Source organism: Gadus morhua, chromosome 2 (assembly GCF_902167405.1).
Source record: "Gadus morhua chromosome 2, gadMor3.0, whole genome shotgun sequence".
Classification (NCBI taxonomy): Eukaryota; Metazoa; Chordata; class Actinopteri; order Gadiformes; family Gadidae; genus Gadus; species Gadus morhua.
The window spans coordinates 15,924,784-15,950,070 of record NC_044049.1 but is presented as its reverse complement, the minus strand read 5'-3'; the positions used below and the strand labels follow the sequence as shown (position 1 = coordinate 15,950,070).

The following is a 25,287-nucleotide window of genomic DNA, read 5'->3' as shown; positions in this document are numbered from 1 at the left end:
CTGCGCAGTGAAGCCTGTGTGTGTGTGTGTGTGTGTGTGTGTGTGTGTGTGTGTGTGTGTGTGTGTGTGTGTGTGTGTGTGTGTGTGTGTGTGTGTGTGTGTGTGTGTGTGTGTGTGTGTGTGTGTGTGTGTGTGCTTCATTCTGAAATGTGCAGCTGCCAAACTGACAGAACTCCAGCCCACATAAGCCTGCCAAGTGAAAATACAAAGACACACACACTCAAACACACACAGGTGGGCAAGTACACACACAATACCTGCCTCCTCTCTCTTTTCTTGATGTCTGTCCCCACCTTTCAAACTGTGTCTCAAACTCGTCTTCTGTGTATTTCTCAGCTTCTTCTCTCTGTGCACAAACACACGCACACACTCTCACACACACACACACTAACACACACACACACACACACACACACAAACACATAGCCACACCAACTCAAAGATAGACACACACTCGCACAAATACACACATACACACACACACACACACATACATGCTCACCTTGCCCTGCCAACAGGGAGAGGTGGCTGGTGAATAAACAATGGCCTCCACCCATGGTGTCACCCGGCTGGGCTTTGATCACCACGGCTGTTCCCGCTCCCACAGCACCGCTTCCTGTCTGTGCTGCCAAGCACTGCCACACACACACACACACACACACACACACACACACACACACACACACACACACACACACACACACACACACACACACACACACACACACAACCACATGTGTTCATAGCACATATTAACACACACACAGACACACACATACACACACACATATATGCCTGCACATTGACACACACACACGCACACACACACACACACACACACACACACACACACACACACACACCTTTGGGTTGCTGTTTCTGTATCTGTCCTGTACATAGACCTCTGTACTATATCTGCCTGTCTTACCACCGCCCCTCATTCTCTCCATCACTCATCACACACACACATACACACCCACAAAGACAGCTTTGAGTTAGGGCCCCTGTCTCTTTGCCTGACACTCTAACACCACGACCGACAAAAACTCAATAAACCATGGGCTTGCAGACACACACACTCACACACATTATTGTGTGTTTTGCACAAACGTATACAACCACGTGCGCATGCAGACACCTTTGATCCAGCGGTAACCTTTGTTGTAGTGAGAGAGAGACAGAGTGGGAGAGAGAGAGAGAGAGTGAGAGAGGGAGAGAGAGAAAGAAAGACGGACGCCTAGTCGCTGTGTCCTCTGGCATAGGAGACCACAGGTTTATTACATAATGCAGCAGTTACCATTGTCTCTCTACCCTTATCTCTCTCCCTCTCGCTCTCCCTTTCTCTCCCTTCATCACAGTGAATAAGTAAACTAGTCAAGTTATGAGCTATTCCTTCTGATCCAGGTCCAGCCTTGTATTGCACATGCACTCTGGTTTAGCAGAGAAGAGGTTTGCATGGTGGGGTGTACGTTCCACATAAACCATGCTAGGGTTGTGTGGAGTCGGTAGTGTAATGTAGTTCAGCATAGAGTAGCCTAGTGTAGTGTTATGTAGTTAAAAAAAGATCATCTTAGCATAGACTAGCTTAGCATAGGATAGTGTAATGTACTGTAGCTGAGAATAGTGTAACATAGTGTAATAGTGTAATGTAGATTAGCAGAGACAAGTTTAGCATAGTAGTGTAGTTTAATGTAGCATAGAGTAATTAAGCATAGAGTAGCCTAGTGTAGTCTAGCATTTTGTCATGTCCTATTGGTAGTGTAATGTACTTTAGTATAGAATAGGTTCATGTTATCAATGTGTCTTTAATGCATAAGTTTGATTACAATGAACGTGTCATTTAGTTTAGTGTATAGCAAGTGTAACATAGTAACTTAATGTGTGGAGATATATATGCATTTGTTTCAGAGGGGCTTGAAAGGATGACTTTGCCTCTGCAACGCACCTGTTCTTCATGCACCCCCTTCCCACGAGCAAAGGGATCCTTCAAGTTTCTATGTGTGTGCGTGCGTGTGTGTGTGTGTGTGTACGTGCGTGCGTGTGTGTGGGCACATTGCGTGTGTTTCTTCAAGAAGACGTGGGCCTATGTTCTTTGTGTGTCAACCTTGAACTGTGCGTTTCTCTGCTCAAGTTTTTGAAGCTTCACTCTATTCTTGTCCCTCTCTTGAGCCCTCTCTATTCTCCTTGTGTGTGTGTGTGTGTGTGTGTGTGTGTGTGTGTGTGTGTGTGTGTGTGTGTGTGTGTGTGTGTGTGTGTGTGTGTGTGTGTGTGTGTGTGTGTGTGTGTGTGTGTGCGTGCGCGTCTTATAAAGATACATTTCTTTGGTTTCTTTCGGTTGTTTAAAGCACAGTTCTGGGAGGCGTTCCGGTGCTCTCCGGGTTCTCCACTTCATCTTTGTTTGCCCAATGTGAGGGGCGGTGCTCCCCCAGCAGAGAGGAGCTCCGAGGTTTGCGCTTCAGGCCTTCGTTACCGTTGACTACCTGACCGCCGCACTGGATGCTGCTGATGATGCGTGGGTCTCCAGTGAAGTCTAGCTTAAAGTGCTACTGTACTGTGGCTTCCCGCCGACTGAGTACGTTCAAGGGCCGTGTGTGTGTGGGACAGAGTGTGTTTTTGTATGAGAGTGTGTTTGCAACTGTGCTTTTGTTTAAGAGTGTGTGTGCAACTGTGTGTGTGTGTGTGTGTGTGTGTGTGTGTGTGTGTGTGTGTGTGCAACTGTGTGTGTGTGTGTGTGTGTGTGTGTGTGTGTGTGTGTGTCTAATGCCCGTCTGTGGTTGGCTGTGTGTTGGTCTTATCAGAGGGCATGGAAAAGGAGGATGACATCAAATTCCAGCATGAAACGTACCGCGGTTCCATAATCCCTATACCACGCTACCATCACGCCACGCAGATCACGGCATTCATATGTGATCAACATCACATCCCCATTAATTTGTTTCACATTGACATTACATCGCAATACATTCATATGACACTGGCATTAATTAACAGTGCATCACTATAAATTCATATTACATAAACATCACAAGACAGTCATATTACATGAACGTTATGTTGGCATAAACGTTACCATGGCAATAACACAACATCAACATTGCATTAGCGACAATGTTAACAACAATAACAACAGCAGGCCCGTCGATGTGTGCCGCCGGCCAATCGGCAACCGCCTGGCTCCATGACACATCGTCTCGGCAGCACACAGCACTCTAATTTACTTCAGTGTCCCGTTGCATATATCCATACATATATAGAAATACAAAACACAAAATACATGTAATAATAATTTTGTTTGGAAGTCTCCTTGTAATTTTCCAGAATGGCCAGGACTGTAATTGGACCCTTTACCATGAGAACCTGGCCATTCAGGCCGGCTTCTGCAGCCACAGGTTCCCTCTTTTATTGGCGTTTATTGTCAGCGTAAACATGGGGCTGCAGCGTGGAGGCAGCCACTGGTAATTGAGTAGGAACCATGTTATATTTTTAACACAGTGCTTTGGTTATTACGATGGGGGGGGTGGGGGGGGGACTAATGCTGTTGCACGACGCTGAACACAGTACGAGAATGACACTCAGTGACAGGACACGTCGGTGTGTGTGGCATATGGCACTCCTCTCTTGGAACAGTTTGCTATTCTCTTTCTAGCATGTTGAGAGTGGAGAGACGTTGTGTGCTTGTATGTGTGGGGGGCGTCATAAGCACATAGTCTCATTGTCCTCACTGCCGTATCACTCTATCTACCAACTTTAGACTTTTCTGCCGACAGTGAACTTTTCAACCAAGGATTCAGTAGTAATGGCCGATTGAGTGTACTGATATATGCATGCATTGCACTATACCTGCATGCCATAAACTATGTTCTGAAATTTACCACGAATATATTAGCCCAAATCGTTCAGAATATAGGCCGAAGAATTCAGAACTCTTGTTCACAGTGTCGTCCATCCATCTATCCATCCATCCATCCAGCTCCAGCAGAACTCTCATTTGCTGCACACAATGCTCTCCTATCTTCAGGAGGAGAAACCAGCCGCTCTCCCTCCTCCCCTCCTCTTCCTCTTCCTCACCCACCTCCTCTACCTCATCCTTCTGTAGTCTGTGCTCCTCCTCCCTATCCTCCTCCTCCTCCCCTGCTCTCTGCTCCTCTTCCTCCCCCTCCTCCCCCTAATCTCTGCACCTCTCCTCCTCCCTTCAGACCAGGGCTTTGACAGGAGGAGTGAGGAGAACACAGAGGCTCGTCTGCTGTCAGCCTCTCTCTTTCAGCTTTAAGTCTCCTTCATTATTTATTATTACATTACATCAGTATATATACTCACACGCACACACACACACACACACACACACACACATACACACACACACACACACACACACACACACACACACACACACACACACACACACACACACACACACACAAACACACACACGGACAATCTCAAACACACAATCTCACACATATATACTGTACACGCACACTCACACAGTGGTGTGTACGCAAGTAGATGTATGCATAAATACATGATTCTGTTCTGTGTGTGTGTGTGTGTGCGTGCATGTCCAGCCTTTGTGCCATTAAAGGATCTCTTTAATCCAGAAGAAACTCTGACAGCACGCTGCAGACAGAGGGGCCCGCGTAGATCGGCTCCTAACAAAACAGCAGGTTGAACGGGGCCCCTGGCCTTGTTCTCCTCCTCCCTTCTACTGCAACTCCTACTTTTCTCTCTCTTTCTCTCTCCTCCCCACCCTGTCCTTTCTTCTCGCTCCCACTTCACCCCAGGGAAACATACTTTCCCTATCTACACAGGAGGACCACCCAGGAAAGATGACTCAGGCCTCTCTCTGTGTGTGTGTGTGTGTGTGTGCGTGTGCGTGTGGGTGTGTGTGTATATTTGTGTGTGTGTGTGTGCCCGTGTGTGTGTGGGGGTTTTTGGGTGTGTGGATGTGTGTCTGTGTGCGGTTTTGCGATTGTACTTGTTGTTGTGCGTCATTCCGCCTGTGTGCTCTTCGTACTTCAACATTCAAGCTGCGGTGCAGGATTGATCGTGGACTAACTCTCTCTCTCTCCGTCTTCCTCTCTCTATTCCTATCTCTCTTTCTCAGTTGTGAGGACGCGGTGTAAATATTAATGCGTGCCTCTACCTGTGCCACCGGTGGTGACTGTGAGGCTGTTTGATGCCTGCTGGCGGCCGTGCACGCACACGTGCACACGCTCGCCACCTCCCTAATCCCTCTGAGGTGTCCTTTGAGTTCACTGTGAAAGGCAGGGGCGAGAGAGAGAGAGAGAGAGAGAGAGAGAGAGAGAGAGAGAGAGAGAGAGAGAGAGAGAGAGAGAGAGAGAGAGAGAGAGAGAGAGAGAGAGAGAGAGAGAGAGAGAGAGAGAGAGAGAGAGAGAGAGAGAGAGAGAAGGCGAAGGAGTGTTAGTCAATGGAAAGGTTTGAAGAGTGGGAGAGAGACAGTCCAACGTTAATGAAAATGTGAGAAGAGACCAATAGACAGTCAACGGTTACACCTAAGGTGAGGAGAGAGATCAACCGAGAGACGCTGAAAGGTTTCTCCCACTCTCCTCCCCCTTTCTCTTTTACTTCTTCTCCTTCTTTTCCTCGTTCTATTTTTCTTTTAACCCTCTGGTCCCTCCAGGTGCTCACCTATTCACTGAACTCTGCAGGATGCAATATCTACTGGAGATTTCAACACACACACATGCACGCACACACAGTCACACACCGACATAAATAAAAACATTGACAAACATACATGCATGCGCACACACAGACACTCCCACTCACATACACAAATAAATACGTAAAGAGAGACATACAGCCACACATACACACACACACACACACACACACAAACACACACATAAATGTTTTTATGTCCATGGGGCGCTGTGTGCGCGTGCATACAGAGCGTGTCGGTGCATGCACGCTCCGCATGAGTGAGAGTGAAAGACGGCTGGATTGAAGTGCAGATCAGGGAGGGAGAAATTGATATGGCTGACAGGTACTACGGTTGTAACCGGTGGGTAGTCCTCGCAGAAACACATACAATACCATAGCCATAGATAACCATACACGGTGCCCCAAGGTAAAACGAATCCCCCAGGCTGGAAGGCCTGAAGCAGGGCCTCCTCGGTGCGGCGGTACCCCCGGGACTGAGCTTCGCCTGGAGGTCTGCTCGGATCTCCAGTCCATTGTGGTCCAGTCAGGTGTGAAGGAGGGGAGGCCATTTGTGAGGTGGGAATCCTCCCGTCGATTATGGGACTCGTCTAGAAACACGTTTAATAATGGAATCAGGGACACCCTACCCTTGAACCTTATGTTGCAGTGTTAGTGTAGGCTGTGTCGTTTTTTTGCCAAAGAACTGCCAATGTATTTTATTACCAGTTCAGTCATTTAAGGCTGCTCTAGAGCAGCGCTTTGCGAGGATAAGTTTCTTTATTCCTGAATTATTTTCATTTCAGTGGAAGTATCTGTACTTTTATAAATCTTCCTTACAAGAAACACCCCCCTATGTTTATCTGTTACGCCATCTGTGTGCTCATTCCCGTTGTCTGTCCGTCTGTCCCGTAAACCCCGGAACACGTCTGTGACCGACATGTCTAGCGGAGCAGATCCCGGCATAATGCGTTCAAGACTCCCACCATCTCCCCCCCCCCCATCCCTCTCTGATTCACAAAGGCCTTCTAATCATCGCTTGACTCATCCACTCCCAAATCTGTCTTTCCTGTTTCGCCGAGAGACAGGCGATGGTCTCTGCTCCCGCTCTGCTGACATCTTGTTTTTACTAAATAAACCAGGGGGCCACATGAAAGGGCCCAGCGCCGTGTCACTGTTTGGGGAGGCGGGGCGGACAGGGCCTTTTCCCAGAAGACCTCAGCCTGCGATGCTGTGTCAGGATGCGGGGAATGGACCCGATGCCCTGCCGGGGTGGGGTGGGTGGTGCATACGGGGTGGAGCCGGGAGTTTCCCATGATTCTCTGCTGGTTGTCATCTGTGTCACATGCCACGCCTCCTGCCCGGAGCTGGCAGAGGGGGGGGGGCAAGGGGGTGGAAAGGGTGAAGTCATTTGTTTGCCACCCTAATTTGACAGCGTAGGTGTGGGTCACACTCACCCCCACAAACTCTTTTGATTGGGTATGGGAATGGAATTTAGTGTTACTGATGGTTTGACCGCTAAAAATGTTTTGATAAAAAGAAGTGCAGTCAATAACATGTTTTCCGGTGTCTTCAAGCGGGCCTTTCGCACCGTTGACGTCAAAACAGAATCTGAAGCAATGATGCTGATGAAATCAGGAGGCAAGGGGGTTGTAATTGTATCCAAAATGATGGAGAGAGGCAGGCTTTGATCGGGCAGGGAACGTGACGACCATGGAAACACCCCAATTAACTAGGGATCAAACTGGCTCAACACCAGCTCGGGGTGTTTGCTATGGAGCCCGGCCCTTCCATACAGTGCAGTTCCCATTAGGCAAATGTCATTATGTTAGCATGTTTTACCCCTGTGCACTACAATGACGCTACAAGGCTGTGGGTGTATTTTTGGAATCGAGAGTTTATCCCGAGTTCATTCCTTGTTACTCACTAACGGGCAAAATATATCAAGTCTGGAATAGACGAGAGATGGAGAAAGGGAATGCTAATGTTTTGATTTAGTGCTTGATTTTGGTTGGCTTCTTGAGCGAATGTCAAGGGCTGAAACCTGGTGACATCGATGTGTGCTCATCTTTCGTCATAAAGAAATGTAGCAATATTTGTGTGTGTGTGTGTGTGTGTGTGTGTGTGTGTGTGTGTGTGTGTGTGTGTGTGTGTGTGTGTGTGTGTGTGTGTGTGTGTGTGTGTGTGTGTGTGTGTGTGCTCGCTATGCTTCTTCAATGTTACTTTCTCATGAGGGTTAGGCTCTTAGGGGAGGGGGGGGTGGGGGTCAGCCAGGAAGTGACCCTGACACCCCAGGTGGTCATGATGATTGTGTGTTTGATTTATGTGTGAGTGCGATGGGGGGGCTTAGCTCTTGCTTAGAGTGAGGGTGCTACGCACACCTGGCAAACTCCCTCACACACCGTGAACACAATTTGTGTATGTGTCTTTTTTCACATCTGTGTGCATCTGTGTGTTTGTCTTTGTCCGTGTGTGTGTGTGTGTGTGCTGTCTTTTCATGGCTGTGAGTTTGTCTCACATGTGCGGTTTGTTTAGTTTCGAGTTTTCCCTCTCCTGGCCTTTCGAGTGTGCGCATGCACTTGCAAGCCTACGTGCAGACAGCCGGCAGGCCTGGCTGTGCTGCCCGGGCGAATCAAAGAGTCCACAGGATCCACATGTGCACTGCGAAGGTCTGGTGCTGTGTGTCACATGCAGGAACTGGTGCCTTTCTTTCCACTGCTATCAGTTACCGGCATGAACAGAAAAACAGCCCGCTGCTCTACCCAGCAGGCCTACACACACACGCAAGTGCGTGCATGCAAGCGTGCACACACACACGCACTCACACGCCTTCATTTTCTGCCTCTCCATTGCCTTTTCCCTTTTGTTGTTGCTTTAATTTTTATATTACTTTTTTCTTTCAGAGAGAGAGGAAGAGAGTTCTCTCTCACTCTCTGTCTCTCTCTCTCTTTCATTCCTCCCTTTCAATCAGAAAAGCATAGCATAAAGTGAAAATCAATCCATCTCTTCTTCTTTGGTGCCCTGGGTATGGGGGACTCGGATCAATGTGTGTTGGAAGTTATTCATATCCACTTAGTGATGTGTAGGTAGATACCTCCCCCACCTCACACGCGCACATCCTTTTTGTCACCAAAGTACTAACGACCCCTAAAGAGTCCTCTTGTGGCTGCTCCACACAACTACCACACAGGTTCACTGGAAAGTCTCTCTCTCTCTCTCTCTCTCTCTCTCTCTCTCTCTCTCTCTCTCTCTCTCTCTCTCTCTCTCTCTCTCTCTCTCTCTCTCACACTCTCTCTCTCTCTCTCCCTCTCTCTCTCTCTCTCTCAACACTCTGGAGACAAGTTTGGTTCTTTAATGAGGCCAGTTTCCTAGTAATTACTGTCATGACTTTATTAGCCTTCTAACTCACTCTCCCAGACACACACACACACATGCACGTCTGCTGAAGACACGCACGCGCACACACACACACACAGGCAGTTCTGCTAAACACACACACACTTATCGCAGGCTTCATTTCTCTTTTCCTCTCTCCTTCTCTGACACACGCTACCTCTCTCTTTCACACACGAGCACACACACACTCTGAGAGTGGAGTTCATTCATCCTTCCCTGTCTCCTCCCCTGAAGATGTGCAGGTTGAGCGAATGTAAAGAACACTGTGTAAGGCGTTGCGCTCTGTGTGTTCCATTCTCAGTCAAATGCAGATGCACGCTCATGTCGCTCTCCCGCTGTCTTTGGGTTGTCGATGTTGATGTTGTTGTTGTTTTAAAACAATTGTACCGCGAACATCAATGTACTTGCTCCAACCGATCCGTCACTCAACCAAGCCCCTCTCTCTCTCTCTCTCTCTCTCTCTCTCTCTCTCTCTCTCTCTCTCTCTCTCTCTCTCTCTCTCTCTCTCTCTCTCTCTCTCTCTCTCTCTCTCTCTCTCTCTCTCTCTCTCTCTCTCCCCCCAGGCTTTGCAGGAAAAAGCGGAGGGTCTACAGCGGCAGTTGCACTCCTCTGAGAAGAAGCTGCTCAACAAAGAGTTGGAGATGCAGGAACAGGTATCACAATCTTTCTCTCTTACTATTCTCTCTCTCTTTCTCTTTCTCACTCTCTCTCAGATTTCTTTGTTGCTTTTTGGTTGTTTTCCTATTTTCTTTTCACCTGTTTGTATCTGATGTCTCTGTTTCTCTGCCTGCTCTCTCCCTTTCGCTCTTTCTCCTTTTTCCTGTTTCTCTCCCTCTCTTGTTGAAGAAAACATGAAATAAAACAATGCATTTTTCACCTTGGCAGCTCATCACAGTCCTATTATTCATCGATTCAACTAATTATGCCAAAATATCCTGTTTGCCAAAACAGTACTTTTTTGTATTACTCAATTATACATTCAAAATTCGTACCTAGCTCATGAACTGAATACTTTTTTGTGTTTATACTACAACATATGTGATGGCAGGCGCAGAATTTCCATCAATAATATCATAGCATGTATCGCCTCTACACAGCTGGCTAGCAACAGTGCGTAGTCCAGACATTTTCCATGGTCAAAGAATCAAATCAAAATCTGTGTTATCACACGTAGAGCAATACATAAGGTGCAATTCACGTTATCTCCCAACAATACTTTGGCCACATTGGCGTACCAAACCAACATATACATCCACTTGGCGAGTTAATTCTGCTATCTGCTGTATCTGACGTACCGGACCCCCCACCCATACTACTTTCCCTCATCTGTGTTTTATGTTGACTTTTACGTTCACTTCCGACAACGCCTCCCCACAATCCCCCCCCTCTCCTCCACCATTGAACCTGACACCGAACGTAAGGCCACACCTGACCCCACCTTTCATTTCCTCCCTTCCCCCCCCCTTCTCCTCCCCTCCCCCGCTTCCTCCAACCCACTCTCATGTTCCTCGCTCTATAGCCCCCCTCGCACATTTCCCAAATTCCTTGAGATCCGGCTTCAAGAGCCAGCGCTGCGGGCCAGGAATGTGCGACGCAAACACACACACACACACACACACACACACACACACACACACACACACACACACACACACACACACACACACACACACACACACACAGCCCTGTAATCAGGCTCTCCTTTGACCTTGACATCACACAGAGAAGATATGACTAATCATTATACACACACGTGCGTGCACACACACACACACACACACACACACACACACACACACACACACACATATACACACACACAGCTCTCTTTTGTGGACATGGTGTGCACAGTACGGTATTCATTCTGCTCCTCTCTCTGTCTCTCTCCCTCACAAGCTCTCTCTCTGGGCTCCGCCCTTGACCGACCCCTGACCCCTGCGCACACTTCACACACTCACCACACACCTCAGTGTCTGCTCCTCATAAATCCACAATACGGGGACCTTTCATGGCTGGGGTCTCCCCGGGTCACGGAGCCAGTCCTGCAGGCGCTAGCCGCGTTGTTGTTGTCTCTCCCCCCGTCCCCCCAGTCCCCCGTCCCCTGTCCTGGGCTCCCTGGCAGTAGCAGGGATGTCGGCCCCCTGTGGGTCCCCAGCTCCAGGGTATTACTACTGTGACTGCTACTACTTCAGCCAACGGGCCACGGCTGGTGTCCACAGCAGACTCCTCAGAACGGAGATACAAGCCACTGAGGGAACAGAATGTGTTGGCTCAAGGGTGAGGACAGGGGCACCCAAACCCAGTACTGTTTGTTAGCTCCACCTCAACCGCAAGACTAGCCTGCCCTTGTTCATATTGACGGGCTAAGGGTTAGGCTGTTCGGGCTGGCTGGAAGTGATTCATTCATACTTAATAAATGATGATTAGTATTAATAACTATTTAATTAGCGTGTGTATAGGTAAGAACTGTCCACCCATGTCACAATTAACCTCCTCAACCACAGCCCTGGTGCTCTACCCAATTGTACCTTTTTGGCGCAATGTTTGTTTATTTGAGTGTGTGTATGCGGTGTGTGCACAGCGCAAGTGTTGCTAAATGCTCATGCATGGATCTGTGTGTGTGTGTGTGTGTGTGTGTGTTGGGTGTGCACGTGCACTCGCGTCCATTGGTGCGTATGTGGACATAATAGTTCCTGACCTCCACTGTGCTGGAACATCTGCCGGGACGCGTCTTTTGTAACACGATGTCGCACGCACTCGGATGAGCAGCTCTGCCCAGACTTCACACAGATGTTGACTGCCGCTCTCTTCCAGCAGCCTTGAAGGCTGCGCTGATCCAAAATGGCAGATCTGGAGCCCATATACCTAACCCCCCCCCCCCCCCCCCCCCGCCCTCCAAGAACTAGTCTTTTGTATAAATATATGATGATACGGCAAGCGCTGTGGTTGAGATGTATTCTCCACGCAACTTGGGAGGTTGATGAAATGAAGTGTGTGTGGGTGTTGCAGGGGGGGATCAATCCAGCTGTATCTACTGTTCTCTGTATCTGCGCTCACTGAGTAACAGAGGCATGCTGAACGCAACTTCACTCCTCTCTCTAGTGGTCGTCTTCTGGTACGTGTTGTTATTCCTGCCGCCAGTCCATCCCGCACTTCTAAGATCTTAACTTTAGTTTTATGATATCGTCTCTCTGCTCTCCAACCACTCCTATCGCCTGTTGTATTGAATTGTATTGTATTGTATCTAGTCTCCTTTTTCTCCAAAAGAGTGTTTGTAATGGAATCACTCAATTTATATTAACCAGGCAAATTGAACCTTGTGACCAACTGCTTCCTGTGACGCGCCACCTCACCTCCCCTCACACGGCTCTGGTTCTGTCCCTATGGACCAATGACGTTTTCGTCCCGTCCCCCCCGTCCCCCCGTCCCCCCCCCCCTCAGAAAGATCACCTTGCTGTCAGTTAGTGTTCTCCCCCACGCCCCCCGCGTTTCCCATTCGGCCCCCATCCCGAAAGGGTTAACGCCCACCTACCGACACAGCTGAAACCACACCCTTCGCTCATTAGCATACATCGGCGCCACGGCGACAAACCTGATTCGCGCACGTTCAAAGTGTCTGGGGCCTGGTAGGTGTTCAGCTGGCAGCTGTCAGAGTCCTCTCCGTGTGACAGCAGCAGCGGAGCGCGCCGGTGGGGGGTGTCTGAGCCTCAATCTAAAGACTATATATTTAGATGAAACATTGTCACTTTAGCACAGCCAGGAGTAGGGCGTGGGGGAGGAGGGGGGGGACTGCCTGCTTCACTCCGTCTTCAGTAGCGGGAGAAGACGGTTGTTTCATCAGCAACAAACACCCATCTCCATCTTGTTTTGGTAAAAAAAAATAGAAGAGAGGCACCATCAGTTATTCATTTTTTTATCCCGTTGCCTTTCCTCTTTCAGAGAAAGTCAAAGTCCTTTTGGCTCCGACGTTTGTCACGTAGGGAGAATAGAAAATGGGACACGGCTCGTTTTGCACTCTCATCTCTGGTGTCTCCCGCTCGCTTGGGCTGTCTCTCGTTCTCGTCAGGAGTCTGTCATTGACTGAGAAAATAGGAGTGAGGGAGGGGTGGGCCGCTTTCTTTTTCTCAAATCGTTGACGTTGTTCAAACTCACCCAGCATCTGTTTTAATGGCGAGGAGTCTGTGTTGCACACAATCATGTCTTCGCCACCACCTGTCAGTGAACCAAACGCGTCTTTGCCGCTCAAAGTGTTTTTGTTTTTTTTAAAGAGAGAGACGGCATGAGAGAGGTTTGTGGTGTGTGTGTGTGTGTGTGTGTGTGTGTGTGTGTGTGTGTGTGTGTGTGTGTGTCTGTGTCTGTGTGTGTAACGGAGGGAAAACAAGAGATTTGAAACCAGAGGCCTTAGTAATAACTGAACATGAATGCAGATCATCCTTTCCTCCTAAGAGGAAACATGTCAGATGTTCAGGGAATTTAGGAGACATACTCGTTTTACTCGTTTTCCCTTTTTTTGGTGAGGAAGGAAGCAACACAGACATGATCTTTTCCCAATTCCATTTCATTGGCCCTGGTCTTTGTTGCCACAACACCACCATCTTCATAGCAATGTCTCCTGGCTCCTCCTCTTAAATGGAGTCAAAAGCAGAGGCAGCTAAAAAATACGGTGGAAAGATACAATGACGGCAAATGTCGTTTCCTAGCCGTAGAGGTACGTTCGCCTGAGACGCGTTAAGACACGGTGTTAAGACCCAATTCATTCTTTCATACGGGGAAAACGCTGCGGCAATTTCAGGTAGGGGAGGGGCCTTTTGTGCGACTTTGCGTTGCTTCAGAAGGGACATGGCTTCGGATGTTCAGATTATTCCTTGTGTGTTTTTAACTTGCCCGTGCTCCAGAAGCCACACCTCGACCTTGCAACGCACGCATATTTACGCATCTCAAGTGAACGCACCTTAACCCAGTTCAGGAAGGATGCGAAATGTTCAGATAAGCCTTTACTGCACGTGCGACATACAGTCATAAACTGGCAGCAAATCCCAATCAACAAAGTGGCGTGAACATAAAAGGCTAGTATCTACCCTTCAAGCTATTAAGCAATGGTTATCAAACTTTAAACAGCAACAGTCGAAGGTAGGCTAATGCTAATCTCTCCACTGCAAAGTGGTCTCGTTGCTCAATGCTTCGTCACAAGCACTTATCAGGGACACATGGGGACCATTAGGCCACTGACTGCATTGTATCACATCACTACCAAGGAATATTCACACACACTTACACACACAAACACACACACATTTGCACATATATTTGCATACACATAGACACACATGCATACACACATACATGCATCCATTCATACACATATACATGTATATGCAAACCCACACACACATACCAACATATGCACACACACACACACACAGATTAACATTCAAACAAACACACGCACACATCTATGCACATAAACACAAACACACAATATATGCACACAAATAGTAACTCACACACACACCAACACAAACTAAAGCAAACGCCAGAGTGTCCTGTCAGCTTCGATCAGCCTCCCCTGCGCTGGAGAAGGTACACAGAGATGGGAACCCCCCCCCCCCCCCCCAGCGTCCTGGCTCAGGCTAATGTATAGGATGGTCCCATACAGAGGGAGGACACCCCACCACAGGACAGCTTGTAATTTAGACAAGAGAAGCGGATCTGTCGTTGCTGCGGTGTCTCCTTCGTACATGCACTCTGAAAGTGGGGGGAAAAACACCACACACACAGAAGACACAACACAACCAGAGAGAGAGAGAGAGAGAGATGGGCGAGAGAGACGGAGACACAGAGTGAGTGAGTCTCGCCTCGCTTTTTTCAAAAGGGTCTCGAATCTGTGATCCGGACTTCTCCGGAATTGTGCACCGAGGGAGCTAGTGGAGGCTCGTGTTTAGTTTATTCAACCGTTGTTGGCTTGCTTCGGTCGGAGTTGGGGCGAGGGGGAGGCAAATTGTTTTGTCTTGGAAGGCCCTTTCTATTATGACTAGAGAAGCGGCTATAGATAGATAGAGAGAGACGTTTAGAGGAAAAACTCCCCCCAGTGTTGCTGAAGGAACGCTTCAATTAAAGATCTCCCGCCTCCCTGATTAAGGCCTCTCTTTTACATTCTCATCGTCTCCTACTTTGAAATGGTGAAATTGTCCTGGAAAGTCCCTCTGGTTTACTGCAAATTGATGGGACTCGTACCCTGACATCGTTGGCCTCAATAGTTTGAAAACGAATAGGTTGTTTGGGGCAGAGGCTGGAGGAAGAGGGGGAGAGAGGGGGGGGGCAGGGCAAGGATTGGCGAAGTCTGATGTACTGGATCCTGTGCCAAGACAATGAGCAGCTCAGTGTTATAGACTGGGACTGTTAAAGACTAGGGGCGGGGGGGCGGGGGGGGGGGGGGCTCAGCTTTGAAGTGCTTTCCAAGCCCCTCTTCATCGCACCCGGAGAGCTACGTTAGCCAAGGCCAAACCGAGCAATCGGTTACATCCAGCAAACATTTAAATCATTTCAGGGGAAACTTTTTCAAACCGTAAATATTCACTGTGTTCTCCTGGAAGAGTGACCGACGCTAGAGGTTAGAAGAACCGAGGTAGGAAGTATCATGGATTACCTCTAGGTAAGCTGGACATTTGCATTCAGGTTTTGTGGCTGCGATTACTCTCTTTTAACATACACATTTATCACAAAGCTTCAGATATCAAAGTCATTAATATATGTGTCATTAAAGATCTCCTATTATACTACTTTTCTGTTCTTAATTTCTTATTAATGACTCCTATAGAGCAACCTGACCCGAATCACAGCACAGAAAACTGGATTTTCGGGAAACTCTCCCTCTCATCTGGGCGCTTTCAGCATTCTGTCAGCACTCGGCTTCGTCCTTCTCCGCCCCCTCTCCCCCCTCCTGCCAACCCCACTCCGTTGTGATTGGTTACCTTCCGGAAGAGCATGTTGCAGCATTACCATACATGGAAAATCCGGATTGTTTTACGTAGGTAAATCCCGGAAATTTGAACAAGTGAATGGCGTCCTAGTGTTTAGCGCTCTGCACAGCCACCCCAGACGGTCAGCAAAGAAACCTGCCCTGCCTGGCTCTGTTTGACTCTTCACTGAAAGCACAAGTGAGTAGGTTCAGCCGTTTCAATCTGGCAGCGACGGTTTGCAGTAAAACACTTTAACGATACTATAAATGTAGTCCCTCTCTTTTCTGTGTTTGGGGGTGCATGTGTGCATCCCTGTGTGTGTGTGTGTGTGTGTGTGTGTGTGTGTGTGTGTGTGTGTGTGTGTGTGTGTGTGTGTGTGTGTGTGTGTGTGTGTGTGTGTGTGTGTGTGTGTGTGTGTGTATGTGCATCTTTGCAGGCCAACTGGAGGGGTGGTTGTGTGCCTAACCAAACCTTTTCTAACTTCTGTAATCAAACTCTGGTTTTTGAAGAGTGTAATTTAGCCCCAGACAGACTTCCTCCAGTCCTCCCCAGTTGAGCTAGCTAGCCTAGCCTAGCCATCCACCCCCCACCGGCCGCGTTTGATGTGTTTTTCCCCGCCACCGCAGTCCCAAAAGCCCAGGCTGTGTCATGCCCATATCCGTGCGCTGACCAGATTGCATAGTCCCCTCCGTCGCCAGTAGGGGGAGTTTGTGGCGAGGCCGGCTTGCCTGGCTCGCCTCGGACCCCCTGCGGAGACATAAAGGAGCTGTGAAGGGAGAGAGAGAGGCTCTGTGTTGCGAGTAAAGAAGGGATACCCCTCTGTACCGCTGCACCGCTCGCGTGGAAACCATGAAACCCTCACACAGTTCCCCTCTGCAGGGATTTGGTGAGCCACTCAGATGAATGCTTCTCAAAGGGCCCCGTTTGTATGATCTGGTGTTCCGGGCGGCTCGGTCTAGCGGCCTTCCTGGCGGACTGTACCGACTGGTATAGGTGGATCTATCTGTCATCCACATGGGTGGGTACCGTCCCGTGTGATGTCACTTTAGGTTGATGTTGAAACAGCTTGTAATGGGCTGATCAACCCACACCTAAATTACAAGGAAGTCATTCAACCATTATGTCAAACGTCTTTGATGATGGATATAATAGTTTGTTGTTATCGTATGAATTATCATGCCACCTTGAGGGAGAGGAATTTCAAACTAACTTGTTGTGCCGGGAATTTCTAATTTCTTTACCACAACTAAGCAAACAAGGCCGACAGGTGAGCCGTGCGTATTTGTTTAATTGTGTTTGCACAGTGCCTTTGTGTGCGTCTGATGCTGCGGCACAATAGCCAAAGTGTTGCGATCACTGTGTCGCGCTCGCCTTTGAACCTGCCGCCATGTTGACCTCGTTGTGTTTGTCATTACTCCTACTGGAGGCGAGGTGACAGTCAATCATGAGGTGTGTCTCTCTCTTCCCCCCCCCCCCCCCCCCCCACCCCCACCAGGTGACGGCAGTGCGGCAGGACTGCGAGGTGAGGATCAAAGGCCTACTGCCGGCAGAGCTCCAACGGGAGCTGGAGGACACCATCACCTCCCTGAAGGCCCAGGTGTGTGTGTGTGTGTGTGTGTGTGTGTGTGTGGGTGCGGAGGAGGAGGAGGACCCACAGATTCCTGTTGCTACATTACACTCTGTTCTGTTTTGAAATGTTGCAACAGCGCTTGCAGGCTTCTTGTTGTTACTCAGATGTCGGCATGATTGATATGGTTGATTGTTATCACCTGCACTTTGTGTTAAAGCCTCTGCTAATGACTGCATGTAAATGTAGACTCTAGATACAGGAGCTGAAACTATGCTGAGGCTATGTCCTGGTGCTAGCTTGTTCTTTTTGTGCTTCATAAAAGCACAAAAAGCCCATAATGAAATCAAATGCAGAAACAGACAATAATTACAATATCACAACTATTATTAATAACTTAATGTTAGTAGGATCTTTACTATGTCTTGCTTTCGCATTTAATGAATAACACTTTGTCTCAGAGTGTATTGATATTCCCCCCCACACACACACACACACACACACACAAACCACACAATTTGTCATTCAGCGCTGTAACTTTGGACGACCTTGCATTGTGGAATACTGTGGGAGTACTGGGGGATCCACTGGGACTTCTGGCCATTCTCTGAACCTTCACAGTGGAGGCTTGGTGTTTTGTAGCCCCACAGTGTGTGCCTGTAGCTCTCCCATCTGCCCCAGCGACAGTGTGGATCCGTACCACCAGTAATTGCTCTGGCACGCTATCTGTGACGAGATGCCCTTGTTGCAAGTTGCTTTGTACCACTTGTTGTTTGGGTGGTTTAGTCAAATGGTGCCCCCCATTTAACCAGTTGCCACAAACATGGCCCTCATTCTGAACTATGCCTCTCTCTCTCTCTCTCTCTCTCTCTCTCTCTCTCTCTCTCTCTCTCTCTCTCTCTCCCCCCCCCCCCCCCCCCCCCCCCCGCTCTCCCTCACTTCTCTTCCCTCCCTTTCTTTGCCCATCAGATCACACAGTCCTTTTCCCTTCCACAACAGCAAGAACACACACACACACACATCCATACACAGTACCACACACACACACACACACAAACGTCCACCCACAGCCACACACACAGAGCTTCTCAGAGGAACCCTGGTCCTTGTTAGTTTCACTGGGGCCCGAGTTGCAGTGGAGGCCTTTCTTTCGGTTCCTCCGTGTTTACAAAGTAAACAAAAGGCGCCTTTTCTGAAGCAGAGGGAGAGACAGAGACAGACGGAGAGAGAGAGAGAGAGAGAGAGAGAGAGAGAGAGAGAGAGAGAGAGAGAGAGAGAGAGAGAGAGAGAGAGAGAGAGGGGAGCTGACGGCACCACGAGTTCCTCTGCTAGAACCCACCTCGTGCTCCGAGGCGCTCCATCCGTATCCCCTTTCAGCGCAGCGCAGCAGCTCTGCGATCGGATATGTTTATCGGATGGAGCTCGCGAGCGGCACCGCCTTCACATGCGGCGCATTATTTATTTTGTGTGGAGAAAAGACAAGGCGGTGGCGGCAACGGAGGTGGGGGTAGAAAAAACAGGGGGGGGGGGGCGGAATTCAGTCCAGCCACATTTTGCCACAGGGATTTGCATATTCCACATGGCGGCGAAACGCAAAACGAAGCGCTATAACTTTTCTAAGGTCTCTCCCCCTCCCCTTCGCCGACATGAAGGAATGCTCTCTGGGCTCGGGTACGGTTAGTTCCAGGACAATGTGGATTCCTTGGCGAGCTGCTGGAGGTTTGCCTGCCCGCCTGGGAGACCCCATGTTGGCCGAGTTTGGGGTTTATTTTCAGAAGGCCCTGGTGACACTTGATAAATAAACTCCCAGCTTGTAGCGGAGCGAGGGTGGGTTAACACGTGGTGGCCTCCGCCCCCACCCCCCTCCACCAATACCTCCAGCCCCCGACCCCCTACCTCCACCACCACCAACACAAGCTCCCTCACCTCCACCACCAGCACCTCCTCCACAAACTCCATCCCAACCACCACCTGCTGACCCCCCAAACCCCTCTTCCACATCGGTGTACTGCCTCCACCCCTCCACCCTCCCACAGCTCCACCCACGCACGTCGGTCAGAATGCATCAAGCACGTGCTTTTCTGTGTTGCAGGTCAACTTCCTCCAGAAGAGAGCCTCGCTACTGCAGGAGGATCTGGATGCACATCGCAAGGGTAGGTTTTCGTGTGTGTGTGTGTGTGTGTGTGTGTGTGTGTGTGTGTGTGTGTGTGTGTGTGTGTGTGTGTGTGTGTGTGTGTGTGTGTGTGTGTGTGTGTGTGTGTGTGTGTGCGTGCGAAGACATGTTAGGTCATGCATGTTGTGTTCATACATGCATGTACATGCATATGTTTCATTGATAAGATTTATTCTATATTTTTTAGAAGTATAAATTATGCTGCTCCCTCTTTCATCATTCACATCATATGAGTCGACGGAGTCATCTCTCATAAATGAGCTCTTACAAATAATTACAAGTTTGAGATAGCAACCATCAGAAGTAGAACCAGTAACAGCAGTTGTAACAGAATGGAGTTTTAATATAATTTTGCGTCACAATGTGTTTTAGGTAATGCCGTACCACTTCTCTAACACAGGTAACGGGAAATATACCAGCAACCAACCCATTGAAATATGAAGGAAGAAGGCGACCTATCAGATGTGAGCATCATTGACTGTTTCCGGGGCGGCATTTCACCCAATCGTCATGCCATTGGAATATTCATCTTTTTTTATGCACTCATGTCATGTTTTTTTATTTCACACTGTATTTATTAACTGATGAACTTTGAATGAAGTATGATTGTTCTATTTAAAAAGTTGTTATTCATTCTTAATAAAACATTTTTGTGTTTTTCTTTTATAACACCGTTTCCGTGTGTTGTGTCTTTGCATGCCTTTTCACCTCATGCGGATACCCTTAGTTCAGTCAACCTGTCAATTAAAACGTTTTTTTTTGTTTTCACATGACCCCGGCGTGTTCACTGTGATTAGCTCGGTAAGAACACACCAACCCACGGCCTTGACTCCCCCATGTCTGTGTAAGCATGGCCCCCTTCCTTTTGTTCATGCCCCTATTGGAGCAGTTGGGAGAGCCGTCGGATCACGGAGGGTTTTGGGGGTTTGTGGTTGTTTAAGATAAAGAGCTCTTGGGGTGGATCGTTTAAAGCTCTTGCCAAAAGCTACAGTCATCGGGTCCTGTGTTACAAACCTCGGCCCACAACTCAACTGTTTTTCACCAAAGGCTCCAATCGAGCCCAGAGCGGTTCGACCCAGACTCTAAGGGGTAAGCCTCGCCTAACGTCGCCCCCCCAAAAACCCAAAGACCCGAGAAGGCCTGTAAGACGACGATAACATTGGGTTGACCGAGGATGGGTTTAATGTCTCTGTTGATATCCACGTTTCAATCTCTGGTAGGTGGAGGAATGCCTTGGCTGGAATACTGATCAGTACGAGCAAATCTGCAAAATGTGTGTTTTTCCTGGAAACCAGTTTGAAGGAATTATAGTCAGAAGGACAGCTTGGATTTCAAAGAAGCCTTGCACCCCCACCAAAAATACGTATTAGCATTGGCATGGCTGTGTCTTTGTGCATGCGGTATGCACTTACCCACGTGTTTCCATTGTCCATGAACTTATCTTGCCTTTTTTCCTTGGGTTTTTATTTGATGTGCTGATTCTGCAACTCTACTGCACAGGCAGAGAGTGGGAGAGAGAAAAAAAAACGAAAAGACGAGAGAAAGTAAAGCAGGGAGGACTGTCTCAGGGACATCTGGGGAAACAGGGAATTAGGAATTGAAGCACAAAGGTTTGTACATCGCCGTTACAGGAGGAGCTGAATACTAGGGGTGTGTGGGTGTGTGTGTGTGTGCGCGCGAGTGCACGCATTCGCTCTCACAAACGAATGACGTCGATGACACGTCTGTTGACAGCGAGTTCCCTTCTGTGTCAGTCAGCCGCCTAGCGCAGACATGCGACTGTGCTGTTAGCGAGGATCAAAGGTCAGTGTTCCTTCCTGTCCAGAACAGAGCTTGCATGGCGCCCTCCTCCTGGGCGCCATGTGGGGGTGCGTCCAAATGGCACCCTCAACTTAACGTCGCTTCTTGTAATGGCTTATCTGCCTCGTTACAGCAGAACATCTCTTTGAAATTGTTTAACGGACTAATTAATTCTGTCCAGCCACCCCTCTCCCTTCCCATCCAAATCGCCGTGGTAATTGCTTTGGTGTAAATACAAGTGTGGGGGGGGGGGGGGGGGGGGGGTGCTGTATATGTCAATCCCCCCCACCCCCCCCACCAACAGTAGACTTGGTGCCATTAGGGATCAAAGACCCTGACTTCCTCTGCCTTATCTCCCCATCAGACAGAGGAGCTGTTGTCAGGCCATTCCGGCGACAGCACCCAGCCGCATCCTGCACTGTCCCAGGAATGCCCCCCTGCTGTTCAAGGCGATTACTGGAACAGAGCTGCAGGTTGCCCCAACACACAATGACCCCAACATGTTAGACCCTTTGTTCCTCTGCTTCTTCAGCATACTGTTTGCTCCTAGGGCCGACAACATCAAAAAGCGTCTTATGCTCAGAATGCAAGTTTGAAAACGTCAGCAGAGCGTTTATCGTATTTCGTTAATGCTACATGATATATCATTGCCGTTTGCATCTACGTTGCAAGTGAGTGCACCTAAACGCAGTGGAAACTGACTGCTTTGCTATTTCACTGAGCGCTTGTGTGTGCCTATAACCAATCGTGAACTTCTGGGATTGACTGTACAACGTCAACAGGTGATTGACAAAGTCACCACGTCATGATCACATTGTGTGTGGATGTGTGTTTCCGCATCAGTGGGGCTTTTTATAGCACTGTGTTTTTGTGCACAACCCTAGGAGGCCCATGTTTGGCTGCTGTACGTTGCCTGCATAAATAAACCCTGTTTACCTCCGGTCCTCCTGCTCACACACACAGCACATTTACTCACCCCACTATTTATTCAGGCTTCCATCAATCTCGTCCTTCTCTCCCTCGTCAGCATGGCTTCTTCGTCTCCTTGTTCACACAGTTCGTACCGAGATGTTTTAACTTTTGTTAACCCCGCTGTCACTCCGAAGCAGAGCATGGAAGATAACATGTAGATGTACTTTGTTAATCCCAGCTGAGAAATGTGGGTTAAATTAAAAATAGATTTGACAACTAACATTGGAAAATCGCAAATGTATGTATTGACCGTGTTAGAAGTCAAAATTCAAACACAACATTGAGTTGAGGTCAACGTAGACGGTGAATAAACAAAACCTTGTCGGTCCCCCGTATATAATACGGGACATCTGGGGACATTGACATAAGAGATGGACGCAGAGGTTTTGAGAACAACAGAGATTCTAGTGGCCGGTTTTCTCTGCGTCTTAGTTTGACACCGTGGGTTGGGTATCGGATGTAGGACCTCCATGCGAGGCCCATGGCTGTGTGGGAGTCTTGTCTGAGTCTCGCTTGCCCTTCTGTCTGAGTTATGTGAATCCTTTTCTTTCATCCACATCTATTTTTATCTATCCCTTTCTCTTATTATTTCTACATTCTCTCTTCTTCGCTCCTCCGCTGTTTCTTCGGGGTACGCATGAAACTTAAGTTGCGAGTGCTAGGTGCATTACTTCCGATCTGAACTTTTCTCCCCAAGCCTCCAGGGTTTTGTTGCTAGCACAATTGTAAAATGTAGTCGTATATATCTTTGCTGCTCCTGCCTGTCTCCAGTAGACATAATGCCATTTTCCATGGCCTCTTCCATCACTGGTATCTCTGTCTCTTGTCACCATGGAAATCGTCCTGTTGATATTTCACGCCCCGATGGAAGAACAGGAAGTGGGCTAAAAGTATCTGGGGCGATTAAAAAAAACAGCAGAGCAAGTGAGCGATCAGACGTGACAAAACTGGACCGGCGCTAGTGGGTTTACTGAGATTCTGGAGGGGCTAAACATGAAAGCAAAAGAAAAAGAGGGACAGAGACAGAGAGTCAAGGCACGGAGCTGTCCATCGTGGCGTCCACAGTGGCGTCCATCTTGGTGAAGCGGTCGGTTTCTTTGGCGGGCGGTGGTGGTGGCGGAGGAAATGAAAGTCATTACTGTCGGAGCGGACTGAGCTTCATGGCCCAAACGGGATTAGACGGAGCATCCGACATTGTTTCTATACGTCGGCAGACTTAAAAGCCAAGCGCAAAATGGGATTAAAAACGAAGGAAAAAAGACCAATAAATAACCTTCGCTGAGCCACTGCCACCCCCTAAAACCCCCCCACTTGCACACTCTCTCTCTCTTTCTGCCTTTTCTTCCCCCCCCCCCCCCCCCCCCCCCCCCACACACAACCCATCCTCACACCTCTTCTCTGCATCACCCATTCTCTTCATAAACTGTTCCATCTCTTTCACCCGCCTGTCTCCTCCTGCTCCTCACACCCCCTCCCCCAACCCCGCCTCCATCACAGCTTTCTTCTCTCGTCTTCTCTCTTCCTCCATCGCTTTCAGGTTAGAGCCAGCCCTCACACACTCACACTTTAGTCACTCTTCTGCTGCCTGAAGAGTTCAAAATTCGAACTTCACTTCCCTCAAATTAAACCTTTGAGCACTGTCTTCTCTCACTCCTCCCCTCTCCACTTCTCATCCTCTCCCTCACTCACAACTCGGTCTGCCTGTCTGTCTCTGCTAATGCTCTCTCCTCCCCTTGCACTGGTTGGAAACAGCCCCATAACAAGCCTTGTGAATTGTTGCCCTTCCTTAACTTTTAAGGGTATTATGCACCATGTCCAACTTCAAAGAGCGTCTTAACTTCCACACTTTAATTGTATCGTCTCCAGCTCTCAGTGTGTGTGCCATCTGATTCTGCTGACGGCTGCACTTCTTCTTCTTCCTCTCATCCTCCTACCCCTCCTTCTCCTCCTCTTTGTGGCCCCTGTCCGGTTTCCCACACACACACACACACACACACACACACACACACACACACACACACACACACACACACACACACACACACACACACACACGCGCCTCTCATCGGCTCCTTGCTCTCTTCAGTGGCCATTGTCCCTCTGTTGTCACCTACTTTGAGAGGAGAGCGTTCATTTCCTCTCCTGACAGTCACTGGTTGCCAAGGGTGTGTACACACCAAACAACACCCCCATCCCCCCTCTCCCCTTTCTCCCCCACCACACATACTCAAATCTCACCCCCTGCCCTAAATTGACCGGCAACTTTTCTCTTTATCTGCTCCCCCTCTGTGTCTATATGTCTGTCTGATGGTCCTCTCTCTCTCTCTCTCTCTCTCTCTCTCTCTCTCTCTCTCTCTCTCTCTCTCTCTCTCTCTCTCTCTCTCTCTCTCTCTCTCTCTCTCTCTCTGTGATAGTCTAACCCTCTCTCTGCCTCTCTCATGCTCTCAGCATGAGTGTATGGTCGCTCGTCCCTCCTCATGGCCCTGGTTGATAATTGCCGTAAGCCTCTCTCTTGGTTTCATTTTCCGTTGTCCTCCCCCCAAATTCTTGGCTCTTGCTTGAGATAAAGGGATGAGCACTTCAAAGGGGCCTGCAAAGAGTTTAACCCCAATCTGAGAGGAGCAGCACACAATACTCTAATGGAGAGCAGTTACTGATCACAGACCTAAACGATGCCCAGAGAACTGGACTGGCTAAGGCCTATACACATGACGCACGTACGCACAGGACATCTGACATTTAAGACCACGTCTGCGGTG

The 25,287-nt window shown here is 48.8% G+C and overlaps 1 protein-coding gene across 3 annotated transcripts in view; it reads left to right on the top strand.

Moving 5' to 3' along the window:
* The window catches only part of cep112 (centrosomal protein 112), a 112,288-nt gene extending 91,863 nt beyond the window's left edge, over positions 1-20,425 (top strand). Inside the window, exons 24-27 of one of the 3 annotated variants that reach the window (XR_003979741.1) lie at positions 9,621-9,710; positions 17,512-17,613; positions 18,553-19,736; positions 20,157-20,425. Coding sequence is in view for 2 of the 3 variants with exons in the window: in XM_030379753.1 (XP_030235613.1) it covers positions 9,621-9,710; positions 17,512-17,613; positions 19,676-19,736; positions 20,157-20,197 (294 nt within the window). In the remaining variant the exon portion in view is untranslated. Of the gene's footprint in view, positions 1-9,620; positions 9,711-17,511; positions 17,614-18,552; positions 19,737-20,128 lie in introns of all 3 variants that reach the window. The other 2 variants (XM_030379753.1, XM_030379762.1) reach the window with 2 other exon arrangements.
* Positions 20,426-25,287: the final 4,862 nt, after the last annotated feature.